The following is a 20,193-nucleotide window of genomic DNA, read 5'->3' as shown; positions in this document are numbered from 1 at the left end:
GGTGTGACAGTATGTTCAGGGAACTGTCAATCAGGAAGTTCTCCTGAGCTGTTGTGCCCAGAGTTTTTATCTACTGCTCATGTGGCTAGTCTCACTCTCCAGCCCGAGGGTGAGCTCTTGATGGCTCAAAGTCCCCACGCTGAATCGCATTATTGATCTGGCACAAAGACGCTCCCATTGGGATGACATTATAGATTCAGAGATTAATTCCCAGAAGGCAGATGGCAAAGGCCAGATCTCTTTCTGGGTAAGGTTAAATTATTTACCACACAGCTGGAATAAAGAAATAAACATAATGAGATTTGGAACACTATTAGATCCACTGGTGACAATTCTTGGGATACCCTCCTAGAATACATTGAATCTGACTCGGTAAGTTATCCTGAGATCCTAAGAACTGATCAGCAGAACAGCTTCAGAGCAGACCAAAATGAAATTAGCACAGAATGAGATAAAAGAAAATATCAAGAGGTTGTGGCCACAGGCCAGCAAAGATCATGTATAAAAAACAGATAGAGGAAAAGATAAGACAAAATAAACTGTACTTCTCCTGGAAAGGCTCGGTCTCAGCAGGGCTGCAAAACCTACCTAGAATCCAACTTTCCTAAGCCCTCCTCCCCCCTCAGGGGCTCTGAGGTAACATTTATCGAAAGAAGCATTTTGACAGTCTCCTCAACCACGAGCTAATAATTGATGGTTATGTATATAAAATTTCACCTGCCGCACTTGGATACAAATGGCTGTGGGCTGGTGCCGACCTTCAAGGTTCAGAAGACTAGGTAACAGAGGATGACATACATTGGAAATTCAGCCTTCCTTTAGCGAGGAAGAGAGGGGTGCCTAGAGAGGTCCTGGAAATTGCCTTTTCTGGGGCAAGGTGAGGGGAACAGTTTTTGTGACTTGAAATGAGAAGAAAAAGTGGGTTGATTTCCAGGGATATTGCCTTCTCAAAGCTGTTTATCAGATGGCAGATGTCAACAACTCTCATTTCTATGTGTGGGGAAACTTTTTTCCCTTAGTTTTGGATTCCAATTTTACTAATAAGCACATACTTTCTGCCAGGTATTTCCATTAAGTCCTCATAACTCAAAAGAGGTAGATAATACTTCATTTCACAGATGAGGCTGTCCTGTGCTGTGGGATGTGCAGTTAGCAAGGACTCCAGCTAGACAGTCGGATGCCAAAATGATAGTCCCCTTACGACTAGTGCTTTGGAGGGACAGACTCATCTCCGCTGTCCATGACGCATCCGCTTGTCAGTGTCACCTGAATGGAAGCAACTCAACCAAGAACAAAAGAGCAGACAAAGTAATGTGCCCCCATGTCCGTGTAGAAAGCTCACGTCCTTCGTCAGATAGCCCCTCACTCAGAACCTATTGATATTCAGTGTATGTGTAAATCTAATACATTTGACAGAATGGCTCGACAAAGGTGGGCTAGAAATAACTTAGGAAGGTGGGACAGTATAAGTTGATGGATACAGGGTTGGGGGGAACCATTATCATATTGTGTTACTTCGTGCTTGAGGGCCTGCCATGTGCAAATAAATCTCTGGGCCAGGAATCTGGATGGATGCAACAGTGAGTGTTAAAAATGGTCACTTTTAGGATCCTTCATATGCCTGATCTCTGGATCTTCAGCAACCCTGTGGTGTCCATGGAGTAAGGATCCTATTTTATAGACGAGAAAAAGAAAGTTCAGAGTGATTGGCAGCCTGCCCTTGGTCACAGAAGCCAGTACATTGCAATAATGTGCATAAAACTCAAATCCTATAAATTCCCCAGCTATGTGGTTGGGAAGAGAAGACAAATACCTGTGAATTATGCATAAGGGAGTAGCAGAAATGTACCCAGCAACCCACTAAAAGAATACATGACAGAAACGTTATAAAAACCTCTGTTTGGGGGGCCCCTGGGTGGCTCAGTCCGTTAAGCATTTTGGTTCAGGTCATATCTACAGTTCATGAGCTCAAGCCCTGCATCAGGCTCCATGCTGAGGTTGGGGCCTGCTTAGGATTCTCTCCCTCTCTCTCTGCCCCTTCCCCATTCTCTTTCTCTCTGTCTCTCAATAATAAACTTAAAAAACCCTCTATTTTAGAGGGGAAAAGAAAGCAAAAATGGGTACAAAATAGTTAACAGTTAATGGGAAACAGTTTTCCAGAAAAACGATGCGTTTCAAATGGTCCTTGTATCGTGGTTTTCAAAGTATGAACTGTGGACCGGCAGCCTCAGCATCACCTGGGAAACATGGTAGAAATGTAAGCCTTCACCTCCCATCCACTGAGTCAGAAGCGCTGGGGGTCGGGCCCTCCAGTCTGTGCTAACAAGCACGCAGGTGATTCTACTGCAGTTGAACTGCTGTGCAGGGGGGGCAAACCATTCGAAACCTTTACCTGATGCTTTGCCTTTTGTTCTCACACCTTTTCTCCCACCTCCTCCCTGGAATGTAGGTGGTTGGGGGGGGGGGGGGTTGGTGGCTGTGGGTGTTGGGCAGAGTGCTGCACTAGCTTCGGGATACCCAGGCTGGCTGCTTTGCATTTCCAAGCTGTGTGATGTGGGGCAAGCTGGCCTGTCTTGTCCTCGTCCGTGAACGAGTGATCACCCACCTCACAGACTTGCCGTGTACACTAAATGAAGTACTAGATAGGACAAAAGTGACTAACGGTGTCTGGCCCTTCGATGGTGTTCAGTAACCCTGGAAAATCTCCACTCGACATCTGGAAAGCCCACCTCTAGTCCTTGAGGTGGGGCTTGGGTTGTGACAGCTGCTGTATTAGTCCCTCTTTATACCCCTAGAGGGTAAGATAAGAGTAGGCAGGACACGGGGCTCCTGGGTGGCTCAGTGGGTTGAGCATCCGACTTCGGCTCAGGTCATGATCTCACAGCTCGTGGGCTCAAGCCCTGTGTCGGGCTCTGTGCCGACAGCTCGGAGCCTGGAGCCTGCTTCAGATTCTGTATCTCCTTCCCTGCCCCTCCCCCGCTCGTGCTGTCTCTCTCAAAAAATAAATTTTTAAAAGTTATTAAAAAAAAAAGAGTAGGCAGGACATGAAGAAGGAAGTTAAGGGTTTGGCTAGTTCAGGGGGTTGGCACACTATGGCCTGCAGGCCACATCTGGTCCATGCCTATTTTTGTACAAAAAATAGTACAATGGGAAAATGGTTCAAAGGAAAGCACAAGAGGAATAGTATTATATGCATGTGAAAATTCTGTGAAATTCAAATTTCAGTGTCCACAAATAAAAGTTCTTTGGAATACATCCACACTCATTCATGTACATGTTATCTGTGTCCACTTTTGTGCTAGGATAGCAGGGTTGAATAGCTGCGACTGAGACCATATGGCCCGCAATCCCTAAAATATTTATTGTCTGGCCCTTGATAGAAAAAGGTTGCTGACCTCCGGGCTAGGTGGAGGGCAGAGCATAGAGACGAGGTGATGTGGAAGGTGATGATGATAGCTAGCAAACATTTACTGAGCCCTGGCAGGCACTGTGCTAAGCATTTCTCCTGCATTATGTCATTGAATCCTTATAGCAACACTTAGGAAGCAAGCATAGCATTATCCCCACTTTTCAGATGGGAAAATAGGCTTAGAACTTGCTCAGGGTCCCAGAGCCCATCGGTGGTGGAACCAGGATTTGAGTTGAGGTCAGGGTGGTAGCCAGCCACAAGGGGACATGGGTGGCTTGTCACGTGATGAAAACGCAGGGTGATTAGATTTTGAAATGTTTATGTGGCTCATTGAAATGGAAAGAAGGAAAGCAGGCAGAGGAGGAAAAAAAAAGTCCTTATCACAGCAGATACCTCTGGGCTTAAATCATGCTTTCCCCCTAGCCCCGCTGCCAGTCGCCACAGAAAAAGTGCTTATCTACTTCTCCCTCTCCGGAGTCAGTTAATTAAGCCCAGCCTGCTAATGAGGAGAGGTCATTCAGAGCCCACATCAGGGATGGAGAAGGGGAATGGGAGTTACTAGGGACAGGGCAGGGGAGAGTTCTGTTGCCTTTTTGTCTGTAAAATAAGAATGTCAAGGAACAATTGTTTCTTCATTACTGTGAATGTGAGCCTTGTGTTTTCAAAGGTCAGCGCCTGTGAGCACATCATGGTTTAGAGTGGGTTCCTATGGTAATTAGGCCATCGTGACTGAGGGCATTTTGTGTCAGGCCACGGGGTGCTGGGTTTTCCTCTTTCTCTGCAGTACATGCTTGTTTCCTGCGAGTGTAACCATTTCTGTTTGCCCCTTTCTCTTGTTTTCATCCTTTCTGCACCACACGTAGTTCTGGACTCAGAGAATCCCTCAGCAGGTATGGTGTCTCTTGCATTCTTTCTGCCCCTGCCTTCCACCAGGGACTTATATGAAAGGGGAACCGGGGAGTGTTCCCTGTGAGTGAGGGGTTTCTTTCTTTTCTTCCCCCCATCTCTCAGATGAGTGGAGGCTCTCTTCCAATGCTGATGCCAATGGAAACGCCCAGCCCTCCTCACTTGCTGCCAAGGGCTACAGAAGTGTGCATCCCAACCTTTCTTCCGACAAGCCCCAGGTAGGCCTGTGCCCACGGGTGGGGTGGGGACTGGTGAGTGGCACCTGTTCTTGAGTCTTTTAGCCTGCGCTCATGACTTCCTGCTTGCCCAGCTGAATAACGGACTGGGATCTGAGCCACACTTTCGGCTAACTGTGGAAAAGTTCTGCAAGGACCGGAGATAGAGAAAAGTTGGGGCTCAAGGACAGCAGAGGATGAGGATGATGTATACCAGGGGATAGGAAGTGTGAGCCCAGTGTTTCTAGGTTTGAAATGTATGTGGAAATGTTCTGAAAGAGGGAATGCATTTAGCCCTGAGTAAGGGGGGGAAGAGTCTGAGCCTGGTGGGTTAAAAACTCTGTAATCAAAGAGTACGCTCTTGTGTTTATTGCATTTATTTGCTGTAAGAGTTCCAGCAACTCTAGGCTTACAGATCACGATTGGGTAGCTGTGGCCAGCCCCAAACCCAGTGGCCCAGAGCAGGCAGACGGACGTCTGAATGGCCGGAACAGCACAGCCTCAACTGCCTCGTGCTGATCTGCTAAAGAACACACCAACCCCTGCCCCAGGCCCCGCACAACTTGGAGAAGGGATCATTTTGCCTTAAGTCTTTCCCCTAAGTTGTTTTCCTGATCTTTCTTCCTTCCTCTCCCTGTCACTACTCTGCCATTTTGATGAAAGAATAGATCCTGTTTTAGTTTAGTTTAGTGAAGAGTGTTTTTTACAGAGGAGTAACATCCGTGGGATGGAGCCATCCTTTCTCTTAAAGGACACTGTACTCCAAAAAAATGTGGTGGGAATATGTTCCTCATGTGGTCCCCGTCCCTGGGCCTGCCTTGCGTGAAGGTGCTCCCAGAATTCACCAGGAGCCTGGGCATTCCAAATGCTGCCCCGGATCCCACCCCACTTGTCTGATGATCCTCTTGCTCCTGAGGGCATAAAGTTGCACTGGCCCCTGAAATGGAACCAAGTCAGAGAGGACGTCTTCCTTCCTCTCTGCAGACCCTGGCTTTCCGGGCTTAGAGGTGTCGCTGAGCAGCTCCGCTGAACCTTCCCGCCATGCTCGCCTCCCGTAGGCACAGCCACATGCACGCAAGGCCACTGGCTAGAACCCGAGCTGCAGGTGTGCCTCATGATGCCCTTATAGGACACAGCTGTCCAGCAAATGACTTGCCATCGATGTTCCATTTCCGAGACCTTCCCCAGTGTGTGAGTGCGCTGCCTGTCTCTCAGAGACAGGCTTCTGTCTCTGCAGTCTCGGGCGTGAATAGAGCTGGCTCTGTCTGAGTTAGGAGATGGTGCTGATTAATTCAAGGCAAATGTGGAAGCACATCTTCCTCCCCTATCAGTGACGTAGTTCAGAGGCTAACTCTCTCCTTCCTTTGGCTTCTTAGCTCTTCTGAAGAGATAATTTTGAGAACGTGAAGTAAATAAAAATTCCTCTTAAATACATTTATTTACTACAGCTTTACTGAGCATTCACTGTGTTCAGATCAAGATGTTAAACATTGCCCTCAAGGAGTTTATAAGGGTGAAATTTATCATAATGGTGAATTTCCTATCATATCGCCTACAGATAGCATATTTTCTTATTTGTCACTCTCCAAGAATTTTTTTTTTAACTGGGGTGTCTTAAAGAGAACCTGGCAAATTGCTGATACAGAGGTTTTGTTCTGTATATTCAGTGTACATTTGGCCACCCAACTTTCAAGAACCTTTAGGTCATACATTATTTCTTGGATTTGTTTTCTGAATGCAAGAATGACTTCTTGTCCATAGAGCCATTGCCAGACCTGTAAGTACTATGCTGGCTTAGACAGAACCAAGTTGGGCTGGGCTGGGGACTGCCCCGGCTTAGTTTCAGATGAAGACAGCTCTTAGAGCCCCACAGGCCTGGCATCTCCTTATAAGGAATGAGTTGGGGTCCGGGAGACCCCGGGGCCAGAGGGGAATCCTGTTTTCTGGTGCTCCCAGATGCTGCCTTTCTTTCTGCTGTCCTGGACCTGCTGCTCTCCTCACCTCTCGTAACGAGGAACCCAGGCTCCCCTCCCTCTGACAGCATCATCACGGTGGTCTTCAGTGGAGGCGGAAATGGGCAGTTTCTGGAACTGTATATGCTAGGAACATATCTGATTCTTCAAGCAGCTCCATTTCTTCACTGCCCCCACCTTCTACAGGGATGAAGGGAATTTCATTAGTAGCCAGCTAGGCAGGAATGGAAGCTGCCTCTGTAGTTCGTACAGTGTTTACAATAAATCAGAAAGTAGTTCCTTCCATGTAAAATGACGATGCCTATCTCCCTCCTTCTTTGGGACAGGAAGGCCTTTGGCTCAGGGTGAACTGTCAACACTCTGGGGAGGCATCTTCTCTACAGGGTCAAAGCCCTGGGAAGCCTTGTGCTTGATGTCATGCAGCCCTGGCACCTTATATGGCCAAAAGCAGATTAAGTTAAAAACTCACTGAAACCTACTTCTATCTTTGGACAAGAAGAATCACATGTGGGACACTGGAGCTCAAAGTAAAAGTAACTCTGAGCTGAAGTCAAAATTGGCTTTTGCTTCTCTCCCTGACAACCACCGCTCCACTCACCCCCAGTCCCTTTGGTGTGTGATGGTTCAAGTGCTTTATTTGTAAAGAGCATTGTTCGGTTTGAAACATGCCCCACCCTCCCCAACCTCCAGTGTAAGTTCACTGGAACCAAGTATGTCCCAACTGGAGGGTTTTACTCCTGCTAACTACTGAAGAGGGGTCATTCGTTTTGTATTTTTGACTGGTCCACGTGGCCTCATTCCACTGGCACTGTCTTGGGCACCCTGTGGAAAGGATAGGCATCAAGTTAACCTAGGATATCCACATTGTTTCTCCTCAATCCAGGTTATCTGTAGCTTGAAAACTGAGTTTGTTATGAGTTGCTTACTGTTTCTGGGGTTGATCTTCTAATCCAGACTCAAAAAACTTGATTTCTTACCTAGTCACCCTTGTTAGTATCCCTTCCCCTTGCTACCTGCACTCCACAAAAAATAAAAAACAACCCCCAGATAGACCCACACCCTTGCACTCTCCCGGCTTTTGGTCATAACCCATTTGCTAAGTATTGACCAAACTTACTATACTTCACTGGTGCAATTTAGATGATGTTCCAGCTTTCTAGTACTGGGCTATCTTTGAAGATAGGAACCCGTGAGGAAAATCTAGGTGTCTTAGCTTAGGCTGCTGTAACAAAATCCCATAGTCAGGTGTCTTAGACAACAGCTATTTATTTCTCACAGATCTTGAGGCTGGGAAGTCAAAACCAAGGTGCCAGCTGATGTGGTTCCTAGTTAGGGCTCTCTTCCTCGCACATAGACAGCCACCTTCTCGCTGTGTCCTAACCTGGTGGGGCAAGAGTGAACTCTAGTCTCTTTTTATAAGGACACTGATCCCATCATGGGGACCCCACCTTCATAACCCCATCTCCTCTCCTACTTACTCCACTTCCAAACACCATCACTTGGGGCTATGGGTTCATTATATGAACTTTGGGGGACATACACTTAATCCATAACACAAGGAAAATAAACTTTCCTCATTTTATGGTCTAATTTCCACTGATTGCCAGATGGTTCTCATTGACATGAGGGTCATTCTGGAGATTTACTCCATTTCCTCTGCCCCACTGAGACCCAAGGAGGAGCTAGGAGCTGTATTGAGGGAAAGGGAATGAGATGTGACCCATACCTTCCTCTCAGCCTGGAACCAGAGCTTTGGGCTTAAGCCAGAAGTGTGAGGCTGGGCACCCACTGTGGGATTGTCTGTGCCCGGTGGTGGGCTGGATGGGAGTGGGGAAGGGGCTGGAATTTGAGGAACCAGGCACAGTCTAACTCATTAGGCAAATCAAGTGCTTCATTGCCTGGTCCCTTTGTTCTGTGTGCATCAAAAATGGGAGACTACATGCTTTTAATCTCATGCCTGTCTTCCTTCTAATAATTAGTTCCATCAGATTGTTTCCTCTGAGAAAAGAGCACATGTGGATTCTAAATCCTGAGCATTCTCTTCTTGGTGAGCCTTAATTGGTTATGCTTATGGAATTGAGCACTAAATCTCAGTGATTCAATTAAGACATCTGTCTCCTGTGAACACAAATAAGGATGATTCTTCCAATTCCCTATTTCCTAAGGGAAGAGAATGAAAGACATTCGAGTGTTTCAGTGAACTTAAACTTTTAGAGCTAAGGGCATGGAGAGAAAGATCTTTGAGGAAAGGTGTGGGGGCTCTGGGGCCTCTTGCCCTGGCCATGAGCCCGCGGGCACCCTTCAGTCCGGAGGGCTAACAAGGGGTGCGGTCAGCCAAGGATGGCTGTCAAAGTGGCTTAGCACGTGGCCGTTCCTGGGCTGAGATGTAAGAGAAGCAGGCCTGCCTGTCCAGGTGAGTATGATTTAGTCCTTGACTTTACCCGGAGGAGAAATGTAGGGATGGATCATGAGGACTCTAAGCTCAGGGTTTGCTTAAAGACATGTCAAGAATTGTTTTTCTTCAGATCATGTTATGCTATTTCTAATGGTCATCCTTCTTTCCATTTCCCATCCTCTTTCTTTCTTTGTTCCCCATTTTGATACTTTCTCTTGAAAATCATGCTGAAGGTTCTCTCTCCCCCTCGGCCTCCTCTCCCTAAAGGGGACCGCTTTGCATGGCAGCCCCCCACCATCCACAGTACCTCCAAGGACTCCCTCTACCTGAGCTCACCCAAGCCTTACGTCCCCCTCAGCACCCCCAGCCAACAGAGCCCCTCACGACCCCAGCCTGTCTCCATCTCCCTGGCAGCCAGATCCGCTGCCAAAGGCGTGGTGCGTCCTGGGCCCTTGCTTCCTGGTTCCACGTTCCCCAGTGCTTCCTCCCAACCCCGGCACCACTGTGTGGCCACCAGGACGGTTTACAGTGAGAATGTGAGCTCTAACCCACGTCATAAGGCAGTTGGGAATAAAAAGGTCAGCAGCTTATATGTACCTTGTTTATCCAATAACATTTGCCGGGTGGCAGCGCAAAGCTCCTCTTGTGTTGCACCTGACCCAGCCACGGGCACTCCCTTGGAAGCTGCAGGCGCTCGCGCACAGGCTCCCAGCCTTGTCTCCCACGCGGCCGGCACGGGAAAGCCACCCTCTGCTCCTCCTGGCCCTCCCAAGCTATTCTTTGACATCCGTAAAGATGCCACCATCCGGGGCGAGAGTCCTTCCCTGTGCACTCGGCCTCCGTTCCCGGACGCGGTGAGACCACCTGTGCTAGGCCCCCAGCTTTCCTCTGCTCCCGAAAACCGGAAGAGAAAAGAACCTTACCTTTTGCAGCCGTGTTATCCAGCCAAGGCAAGGAATTAGACATGTGTGTGTGTCTTCTACACCATCTCTTTCGAAACTCCTGCAAAGCAGCTCCCTTGTTTTCTGGGCTGCCCTCCCCTCCCTTTCCTCGTCTACACCGCTGCAGCTTGAATCCCGAATTCTTCTCTCTAAACACCTCGGCACAGTCCTCTCTGTCCCCCTCTCTCTTTTCTGGTAATATGTAAGTATGCTGGAGTGTGGGATCCATAGACTAACAACATGGTGAGTTATGGAATGTTTATATCTTTTCACAAGGTGCCAAAGAAATTGTATTGACTCCCAAGCTTTCGGGCTCTGCAAGCAGTTTGGGGGCTAAACACAGCCTGCCTGCCTGTTCTGTTGTTCTCTGTCTCTCTCTCTCTCTGTCTCTCTGTCTCTCTCTCTCTCTCTCTCTCTCAAGTGTTAAAAGGATTCAAAAATAGAAGGATGGAGAGTAAACTTGGATGGGGTTCCCTCTGTGTCACGGAGTGTCAGGAGGCCAGCTGGCTAGCACGGACGGTCTCATGTACTCTGGAGACGGGCACCGATTAAATATTTCTCAGAGTACATCACTGCATGTCCAGTCTCAACTGTTTAAATATGGAATTCCTTCTTCCCTGCCGTGCCCCTTTACGTAACGACCCCCTTATTTCCTACAGGATGCCACTCTCTCCAGTTCAGCCCAGCCTGAGATAATAGTTGTCCCTCTCTACCTGGTTAATACTGACAGAGGGCAAGAAGGCACTGCCAGAACTCCAGCATCTCTGGGGCCTCTTGGCCCCCCAAGCCCGGCGACCGCCCCTGCCGGCTCACCTCTGACCTTCCCGACCCTAGATGATTTCATTCCCCCTCGTCTGCAGAGGCGACCCCACCACAGCCAGCCGGCCAGCGCTTCTGGCCCCCACCCCCCCGTTAGCCAGACCCCGCCATCCTTCTCACCACCTCCTCCGCTGGTCCCTCCGGTACCGGAGGACCTCCGCAGAGCCTCGGAGCCTGACCTCACGGGAGCTGTTTCAAGTACCGTAAGCTTGCTGGAACCCCCTCCTCAAAGCCTTCCTGAATGTCTGCTCCTGGCAGCGAAAAACCCCTTTCTCACTGAAGTGCTAAGTTCTGAGGGAAGTGTCCACCGCCACTGTGCTTGTGTGGTGACTGTTTGCTTTCCCCGGAGTGCATGCCTCCCGTGCGTGTTCATGGTTCTCCTGCAGCTGCTCACAGACCCCTCACGTCCCTCTTCCTGTCTGTCTTATTCGGAATGCACATCTTCCTGAAAGAACTCCGTTTCCCTCAGAGAACCTCTGTGGCTTTTCCTTTGGCTCACGATGCTCTTGAGAGGCCAAGCAGATGTGGTGTTGGAGAGCTGAGGAGCCATGTGGGAAAGCCGATGGCCGGTAGGTTCCCTACCTGGGAACAGTGAGCCTCCAGGGCTTTTGTTGATTTAGCAAGTAAACAAACTCTTTTATATGCAGCGATGGCAGAGAATGGTTAAAAAAGAGAGAGAGAATGGAGTGTAATGGAGCAAATGGATCTAAAAGCCTTGCACAAATGTTGGGACTGTTTTCTCCAAAGGCGTATAATTGCTGGGGCCCCTGACTGGAGGCTCCCAGGGGCCTTTGTGACACAACGTTGCTCCAGGAGTCGTGTGAAGGTAAAGAGCCCCGATACCTCAGGCCCCATCCTGTGAGGGACGAGTCCCCTTTGTAGGTAGGAAAGCCCAAGTGGAAAAGCTGAATCAGGGTACCCAGTCTTTTCTCTCCTCAGGAGCTCTGGGAATCAAGAGAATCTGTGAGAACCTCAGAGTGAATTGTGAGATGGGGATGCATGGATCTACTCACAGGCCTGTGGGGTACAGTAGGACCAAGTATGTTAAACTTCTCTTATAGTGCTTCCCATGGAGAGAGCACTCAACTGTCAGCTATGTTGCCGAGGACTTGCCCTAGCAAGTGGGGGCCAGAGTTCTTAAAAGTAAGCTAGTGGCTAATTAGTTAACAGTTAATGAGTTCCTGCCGTGTTCTAGGCATCCTGCTAGATTCCATAGGTACAACTATGAACAGCGTGCAGCCCTTGCTTTCAAAGGGTTTTTTTGTGGATAGCATATTGGTTCTCAAGCTTAGCACACATGAGATTTAGATTATCTAAGAGGCAAGGAAGCTGGTTTAAATTGTCAATTCTAGATTATACTCCTAGAGTCCTGGAATAGGTCTGCAGAGGGGCCTAGGGCTCTGATTTGATCAGGCACATCCCAGGGGTTCTGTTGCTGAGGGTCCTCAGACCACAGTGGGTCCTGTAATTGGCTGATGAAGGTAAATGTTGAGTAACATCCCTGTGGCTCGTCGAAGCCCTGTGGCTTCAGTCTACGTGACTGAAGCCAGTCATGTAGAAAGCAGGAGAACTTTTTGGCTTATAGGAGAATTTATAGCCAGATATCAGGCACCCCAAAGCTGGGAATGGCTTCATCCTGATCTAGGACTTCTTCTCAGATCTCTAGATGCAACACAGTGCAGTTAGGTCAGGACTCAACTGAACATGGCCCAGGGGCTTTAGATGTCCTTCTAGCTTTGAGCTTTGCAACTCAAACCTGTTGGAGGAAACTGCTAGACTGTTCCTAATGCACTCCCCTCACCCCAGTGCAGCTTACAGGTGAATTGAGAACCTGCTCTTGTTATAGGTGGTATCGATATTCTTCCCCCCGGCACCGAATATTTCTCTTGAGCAGCATATAAAGTGAGATATTTTTAGTGTCCTGGTATATACAATTGTGAGTAGTTTTGTTGCATACTCTCAAATTTATCACCTTTGTAGATCTAGATTTTCGTACTGAATTTTGTTTCAGGTATGCCAGGACAGATTAGTTAGGACAGTTTCCTCGATTTCTCAAACCTGACTGATCAGCCTGATAAAGACTTGCAGGGGAGACTTCAGTTGGCCTGAGAACTTCTGGTTTGGCCCCGGGCAACAGGTGAAAAAGGAAACCGCTTGGGATCCTCCACTGAATGAGAATTGTTGAGAAGAACAGGAGCCCCTAGGGATGGTGGCCAAGCCACAGGTTGATATTTGCTCGGTTTCTGAAGCTATTTAAGAGTAAGAGGGAAGAAGAAAATTCATGTTAATTGATCCACATTCTTTTAGTCAATAGCCGTTTTTGTGATGTTCCAGAAATAAGCCTCATGGCACAGAATATTTGTGTAATACTTAATGTTCACGTGATCCATCCAGACACCACAGTAGGCATTTATACTTTAAAGAGCCATATGCATGATTTTTTTGGTGTGTTTCTTGGGTGCAGTATGGCTGAATTTTCATGAGTGTGTCATTTATCTTTATTAAATCATTTAGGAAGCAAATTAAGAGCAGAGTAATTTTTTTCTATTTTACAAATGAAAAAAAAATGGAGATGAAGCACTTTTGAACAAGATCATATTGTGCCTCTCGAGTCTTGGAAAGATTTTATTCACTACACTGAGCTGTTGCTCATAACTAACAGCTGCAACGTCAGGGCACTTTCCGAAGATTTGGAATGACCAAGCCAGTGTGGTCCAGGAAGCCCCTACTGTGTGTCAGGAGCTGTCCCTGGTCCTGACACACTCTCTCTTGATGCTCACATGTTCTCTTGCTGCAGAAGTTGTTCAGAAACACCTTTGCTAATGGATGGCTCCAGTCATTCAGGTGGCATTTACCGAGCACCTACTGTCTGCAGGGTGTTGTGCTAGGTGCAGGGTGGGTGGGGCAAAAAAGAGGAAGCTAGGCATGGCTTTTGTCCTATGGGCACTTACAGAGAAGCTGATCTCTGGAGCATACTAATTGCTTTGAGCCATACTTTCATCTGGAGAGTAACGATCAAAGTCTTGTTTTTCGAACCCTTTTAAGAATGACGTTCTGGCTAGAGGTCTGCAAATTCCAAAATAGAAACTTGGCAAGATTTATAGATGTGATAGAGGAAACTGCCTACATATCCTTACTGCATTTCGAGGTCTTATTTTCCTGTCTTTAAGAAAGACTGGCATTATTCCCATCATGCAAATTATAACGTTAGTAGTAATGGTTTTATTGGTTTTTAGACCTCAGGTTTTTGAAGTCAAGATTTTCATAAGTCTTTACGACTTCAGAGATCTCTGTCACTCAATACTGCAGTGAAAAACAATGTCAGGATAGGATCGGAAAATATCCAAATCTCAGAAACAAATGCTAGTGAAGTTGTTGAGTGATACAAATAGTAAGAGTAGCTTTCTAGGAGTACCAATACTTAACTCCTCCACATTCTTACATCGATGGCTCCTTGTGCTCGCATTGTCTCATGTTTCTTTAGACAAGTGTACTAAACTTTCCTGATTTTTCCCTTAAACCAGCTCTTGTTCTCGGATCACATTTGGAATTGCATGAGTCTTGCATGTTGTTCTACTTTGTTTTGAATTTCCTTTTTCAGTAACCGGATTGATCCACAGTTATTACCAGGTGAAAATAATGAATGATGTGGCTGAGAATTCCAGTAACACTCACCTTCCCTCTCTACCCTTACTAACACCAACAAAGAGACTAAGCATCCCAGCTTATACTTCTAACTGGAATTAGTGATGTCTCATTGATTACATTTCTTTCTGTAATTAAGGACTTGTAAAGCTTTAAATTTCTGCTTTTTAAAAAGCATCAACATTAGGTTTCATGTACTTACAGTTGGTTACAGTGTTTGTTTTCTTTTCAGGATTCAGGCCCTCTACTGAATGAAGTTTCTTCATCCCATGCTGGAACGGATTCCCAAATCTCTGCACCAGTTAGCAAACCATCATCTGCCTACCCCTCTACGACAATCGTCAATCCTACTATTGTGCTCTTGCAACACAATCGAGGTAAGAGAGCTTCAGAGAACCCCTCCCCCAGCTCACTGGCATCAACATAGCTGTTCTGTGACTTCAGGGGTAAGAATTCTGCCATTCCACAGAAATTTTCATAAACCCCATCCTTCTCCGAGGTCATCTGCCCCAGTCTTCTCCCTCCTGTGACCCACAGAGTAGACCACAGCAGGGAGGTAGGCCCCTGGTTTGGCATGATGTTGGGCATCTGCATAAGTAAGCTGGTGTAGTATGTGTTCCACACGTTGGGTGTTCACAGTTGCCTTCAGATGATTCCACCAAAAAGAAAGAAAAGACAGAAGGGAAAAAGTCTGTGCACCTTAACTCTTCATCATGAGATACCAAATCAGAGCTTTGCCTAGAAAATCTGGGTACAGTAATACTTCTTGTAATAAGTCATGTAGTTCTTTGACATCATGAATTTTCTAGAAAGCAAAATTTTGAGTACCAAAACTTAAAAACAAAAGAAAGCATAATGGGTGGAAACCTTTCTAAAATGTCAAACATGTTTTGGGGCCTCTAAAACAGGCTACTGGACTTTGTGACTCACCGGCCTTGATTCTTGCCAGCAGTTAATGCTCTTGGCTGTCATTCAGTGCACCCTCTGGGGACATGAGGCTCACGTGGCCCCTTAGAGCTCTGCTGAGGGTTTCCATGTGTGTTTTCTATAGTTTCTCTTACTGCTTCTGGTTGGCCCTTCCCCTTCTCTGAAGGGGCATCTTAGGTGAAGCCGAAGTGCTCTGAGGTAATAATTGTATATGTCGACCTTTCTGCTTTAAAACTTCAGAAGATGATGCTAAGTAAAGTCCCAAGTTTTAACTTGTTGGAATTCAATAGAGGAATAAGCTTCCCCTTCACAAAAATCCTTTGCAGTGTGAAGTTGTGAAGCTGTTTCCTAGTGCAGAAAGGGCTGTCTAGTCTGAGTTTCATAGAACATGGAATGTTAATTATTTTATTCAGAGCTCAAAGCTGGGCACCCAGTCTTCCTTTTCTCAACTCCCTACTTGCCTGCTGCTTGCCCCATCCCCCACATAACTTGGATGAGAATGGAACTGGAGTCTATTTTTAATTGTTTTCCATGTTAAATGGAGTTTTCTGTTTCCTGCTTCTAACTTGTAAAACAGATGAATGAAACATTTTTTCTCACTTAAAATCTTCCCACTTGAATCTTAAGTAGTTATTTTAGTAATTTTATTTTTTTTTCATTATGTGTGGCCTCCAAATTAACTGTCCTCCATGAATCTGTGTTCTTCCAAAGGTGATAAGGGTCCCAACCCCCACCCTAAACTATACAAAAGACCCCATTCTCCTTTCAGCAGGGTCATACCCCCTACTGGCAATGGCTTTCTCTGCCCAGACACTGTCCATCATGCAGGACAAAGTGAAATTTTGATTCTCTGTGAACTTCTTTATGATTCATCTTTAAAAAAAAAAAAAAATCCAGTCAAACAGAAGTAAGTTTGTTCCCGGAAGGAGAGGCAGTTTCTCTAAAAATGGGATTTATTCCCAAGGCAACTTGGTTTTTGGGAAATGCCAAAAGTAATATCAGCCGCTTCCGCGACATCCCTCTGATGACACCTAGTGAGACATCTTTGGGCACAGAAATGCCCAATTCCTTTTTGTTTCTTTGAGCAAACAGATTCCTCTTATTTGCCCAAATGTCTTTGCTTCTTGCCTTTCTCTTTGGTCCAGTCTTGCCCTTTGGGTTTAGAGATCAGATTCGTGCTGCCTGAATCACACATCCTTCAGAAAAAGGGTGCAAGTACGTTGGGGTTTTTTTTTGGAAGAAAAAGTAGCCTGTCATGAAGAGCAAACCATATGTTCCCTGAGGAGGTGGAGCACCAAGAGTGGAGGAGAATGGAAACACCTAGCTTCGGATTCCTGATTGTCCGTGGAGAGTAGGGCACGCGTTTCAGGCCTTGCTTTGCAGTTTACCCGGCCTGGCAGCAGTGCTGGTAGACGGTAGCCATGAAAACAGTTTCTTCACTATTGCAGAGTCTCCTGAGGGAATGATAACTTTACTCTACTTCTGGAATTCTAGTTTAGTCATCCTAAAAAAGGCTTACTTTTTTCTTGCCTAGACAGCCCCAGGGCACAGTGTGACAATAACCCTGTCTCTCCAAACCAGGCCCCCCGGTTGCAGACAAATGGGGGGCAGGGGGCACTGCACGTCTAGCCCAGCACTAACGGCCACGCACAACACGGCTCCTCGCCCCTCTCCTCGGCTTTCACACCACACATCTGAGGGCAGATCACTTAAAATCAGTCTGGAGGGAGAATTCGAACCAGAAAACTCAGGACTGAAGAAGCACGTGGATCTCCTAGCTCAGAACTTCTCTGTCTTTAATGTGTACCGTCTTGAGAGGACACACTTGCGGATCCGGATTCAGGAGGTCTGAGGCAGGGCTGAGATTCTGCATTTTTTTCAGCAACTTGCAAGGCACATCGATGCCGCTGGTCCACGAACCACATCAGAGAGCAAGATTTGCCGTGGTTCCCAGACTCTGGATCTCATGGTCACATGAAGCGGTCTGGGAACTAGCCCAGGGTTGCTAATTTCTAACTTTGGTAAATAACACCCCTGAAGAACAACTGCTGTTATCCGTATCACATGTCATTCTCTAAAAGAAAGGCCATTTCATATCTCAGAAGTAGCGACGACATAGTCTTGGAAGTTGAATAAATTTGATTTTGCGTAGTAAGAAAGGCCTTGCCTCTAGCTGGCAGACTGGAGCTTGAGAGCCATAGATCCGGTGGGCACTTTGATGTGACGGATGAGGAAACAGGCTGAGAGCTGACGTGATTGGCCAGTAGCCTCCAGCAAGCTGCTGGCAGTGCTGAGCCTGGAGCTCTGTTGGGCTCCTGTTGTCCGGCTGATGTGAACTGTGTCCACATCCAGAGGTGGACAGGCTGTTCCACAGGCTGAGCGAGGCCCTGCCGCTCTGTTTACTTCTTGCCCACATGGATTCTGGAGGGAGGGTGAGGCCGTAGCCAAGGCGGATGATGACAGCACCCAGGGGCTGGTAGGCGCTCTATTTTTATCTGTGTGGCTGCTTATATTTAGCAGCTTTGGAAGGTAAAGGTCATTTTTGTGCTTATCCCATAGCACGTACACACAGAACTCTCCAAAGGAGATATTGGCCTCCCTTCCTCACAAGTGCCCGGGAGGGTGAGGAATCGATAGACCTTCCATGTTAGGGAACAGCGATGGCCCGGCCATCGTGGTTGGACAGAACCCTGGACTAGGAGTTGGGGGTCAAGGTTCTAGGCCCTGCTCTGATTTTCAGTGTCATCATGGGTAGTTTGTGCTGATTTTCTGAGATGTCTCAACCCACCTGACCTACCTGCTAGAGTTGTTGCAAAGATTAAAAGTGTTAACATGTGTGAAAGCTCTTAACACAATGTCTGGCATTTGGCAGAGCTCTCAGGAGACGGTAGCTGCCTTGGTTATGATTACAATTACATTTCCCTCCAAACATAATAAGACTGGGGTCTTTATAGGGTCCTGGTCCCTTGAAACCAGAGGAGTTGGGAGGAGTCTCTTTCCATGATCAGATCACCTTGAAATCAGACATAACAACCAGAAGGCAGTGACTGTTCCCTGAATCTTGGTGCAAATGTAGGAGGGTGGGCTGGGGGGGGGGGGGTGAGGAGGGGGAACTAGGACACACCACGCCTGGATAAGAAAGCTGTGTTAATGCCCCTGCATTCAGCTGGATGTGGTGACTATGCAACATTTGACATCTAAGCCCAGGGACAGTTAGGGTGCCAATTTGGGGATGCTCACGAATTCTGGCGTGACTTCCCGGTCTTGCCTTGTCTGTGTAAATCTCATGATGTGTGTCCTTTCTCTTACCACAGAACAGCAGAAACGACTCAGTAGCCTTTCAGGTAGGTACCAAGTACTTATTTACATGCTAACACCTTTGATGTGTGTGCAGCAAAGTCTGAGGAGCCCCTCTGCTATGCTGGGGACTCTGCTGCTGGACCACAAGGATGGTGAAAGCAGGCATGGTCCTGCAGCCTGCGGGCTAGTGGGAGCACACCCAACGGGTGACCCTAACCAGTACACCTGTTCTGTGCAGCTGTGATATGTGTCTTGATGGTAAGAACAGGGTACTCTGAATAAAAAGAACAAGGAGTTGTACCTTAGCACATTCATTAGAGCATTCATGGCAGGCCTTGCTGAAGAAGTCACCTTTCTGTTTGCTTCTATTCCTCTTCTAGGATGTGACAGGTCAGGGTTAGGAAATGTGGGCAAGTTCTTTTATTTGGGGGCAGCAAGCCCAGGTGCCAGTAAATGACCCTGCATGATGGACCTGGGTGAGAAACTCCAGACCAGCAGTGCCTGGAAGAGGGTGTGAGGACTGCTTCCTGAACTTGGGCAGGCATCAGAATCTCCTGGAGAGCTAGTCAAAACCACAATTCCAGGCCACAGCTCCAGAGATTTGGATCTAATGCATATGGGTGAGAACTTACATCTTAACAGGTTCCCCAGTGATGCTGATGCTGCCCTGTGTACTGACCACACTTGGGTATCGCATTTCATCAGGAACTGACAGTGCTGGGCGTGTATCTGACAGATCATCAGATGTCAGGGCTCGTCCCGATAAAGTATGCAGCACTGAGGCAAGGCCAGGGTGGAGGGAACAAACGCACAGCCAAACCTGTGAGGAAACCCAGGAATGGAAAGGTTTTACCATCTCCTTGTGACTTTCTGCTTTGAGTCCTGGTTCTACTGCTTCCCGTTGGCAGAGCCTTAGGTTCCTAATGATCTAAGATGTGAGTTACTGTTATCAGTAGGCACCTCCATTGATTCATTCGTCATTTTACTGAGTGCCTGCTTTGTATCAGGCCCTAAGCCAGGCTCGGTGGCCATGACTGGGCCCTTGAGCAGCCCGTGGTGTGCTGTGATGGTTCATAACCTTATTTTTGGTGATGGACTCATTTGGAGAATCTAACAAAGGCAGTAGATGCATTTCTAGAAAAAGCCACACGTGTCAAACGTGCATGTGGTGGATTGGTAGATACTTGTGAATCGGGGCGGGAATCCCTGATCTGGTGGGCACACACAAGCCACCGTTTTCTGAGCGGCTGCGTCACGATTTCTGTGTTCTTTCATGCTACTGCTGCCCTTGTGATCCGTGGAGAGCCTGGTGGGGAGAACATGGGCTTCTCACACCCTCTCAGCTTTATCGGCACTTGGCCCCAGGACCAGGACAGGCCATGGTTGAGCACAAGGTGCCCTTCGCTGCCCCCTCCTGACTTGCCACACCGACTCACTTCACTCCCTGGCCCCAGCCCAGGTTGCTGACAACAGGGTGGCTCTGAAACAAAGGTAGCTCCTGTGAAGGAACGCCTTCTTGCCTTTGGGATTGGAAAGGAGCATGGAGTAGATGAAAAAAGGTGCTCAGACACAAGTTAGGAGACCCAGAGTTTGGTCCTGGCTGGCTCTTTCCTCTTACAACTGTGTGTCCCTGGGTAAATGACTTTACCTCTCTGAGCCACAG

The 20,193-nt window shown here is 47.4% G+C and overlaps 1 protein-coding gene and 1 long non-coding RNA gene across 52 annotated transcripts in view; one reads left to right on the top strand and one right to left on the bottom strand.

The window, feature by feature from the left end:
- Nucleotides 1–20,193, top strand: part of SORBS1 (sorbin and SH3 domain containing 1) — a 231,558-nt gene that overhangs the window by 128,410 nt on the left and 82,955 nt on the right. For 22 of the 50 annotated variants that reach the window (XM_086680442.1, XM_086680464.1, XM_086680448.1 and 19 more), the window contains 6 exons: nucleotides 4,273–4,299; nucleotides 4,421–4,533; nucleotides 9,132–9,848; nucleotides 10,499–10,861; nucleotides 14,536–14,680; nucleotides 18,545–18,574. In XM_086680442.1, coding sequence (XP_086536568.1) covers nucleotides 4,273–4,299; nucleotides 4,421–4,533; nucleotides 9,132–9,848; nucleotides 10,499–10,861; nucleotides 14,536–14,680; nucleotides 18,545–18,574 — 1,395 coding nt within the window. The remainder of the gene's footprint in view (nucleotides 1–4,272; nucleotides 4,300–4,420; nucleotides 4,534–9,131; nucleotides 9,849–10,498; nucleotides 10,862–14,535; nucleotides 14,681–18,544; nucleotides 18,575–20,193) is intronic. The other 28 variants (XM_086680470.1, XM_086680469.1, XM_086680462.1 and 25 more) reach the window with 7 other exon arrangements.
- On the bottom strand, nucleotides 5,950–10,516 carry LOC147576088 (uncharacterized). Of its 2 annotated transcripts, none has more exons than XR_015241751.1 (3): nucleotides 9,822–10,516; nucleotides 7,621–7,884; nucleotides 5,950–6,683 (listed from the first exon to the last, which is right to left on the bottom strand). It is a non-coding gene; the product is annotated as an uncharacterized LOC147576088 (long non-coding RNA). The 2 variants fall into 2 exon arrangements; XR_015241750.1 differs by lacking the exon at nucleotides 5,950–6,683 and adding an exon at nucleotides 7,121–7,325.

The sequence above is a fragment of the Puma concolor genome, chromosome D2 (genome assembly GCF_028749965.1).
Source record: "Puma concolor isolate L17-30 chromosome D2, mPumCon1.1.hap2, whole genome shotgun sequence".
NCBI classification, from domain to species: Eukaryota; Metazoa; Chordata; class Mammalia; order Carnivora; family Felidae; genus Puma; species Puma concolor.
The sequence above is the reverse complement of the archived record's forward strand: the minus strand, read 5'-3'. Positions and strand labels throughout refer to the sequence as shown.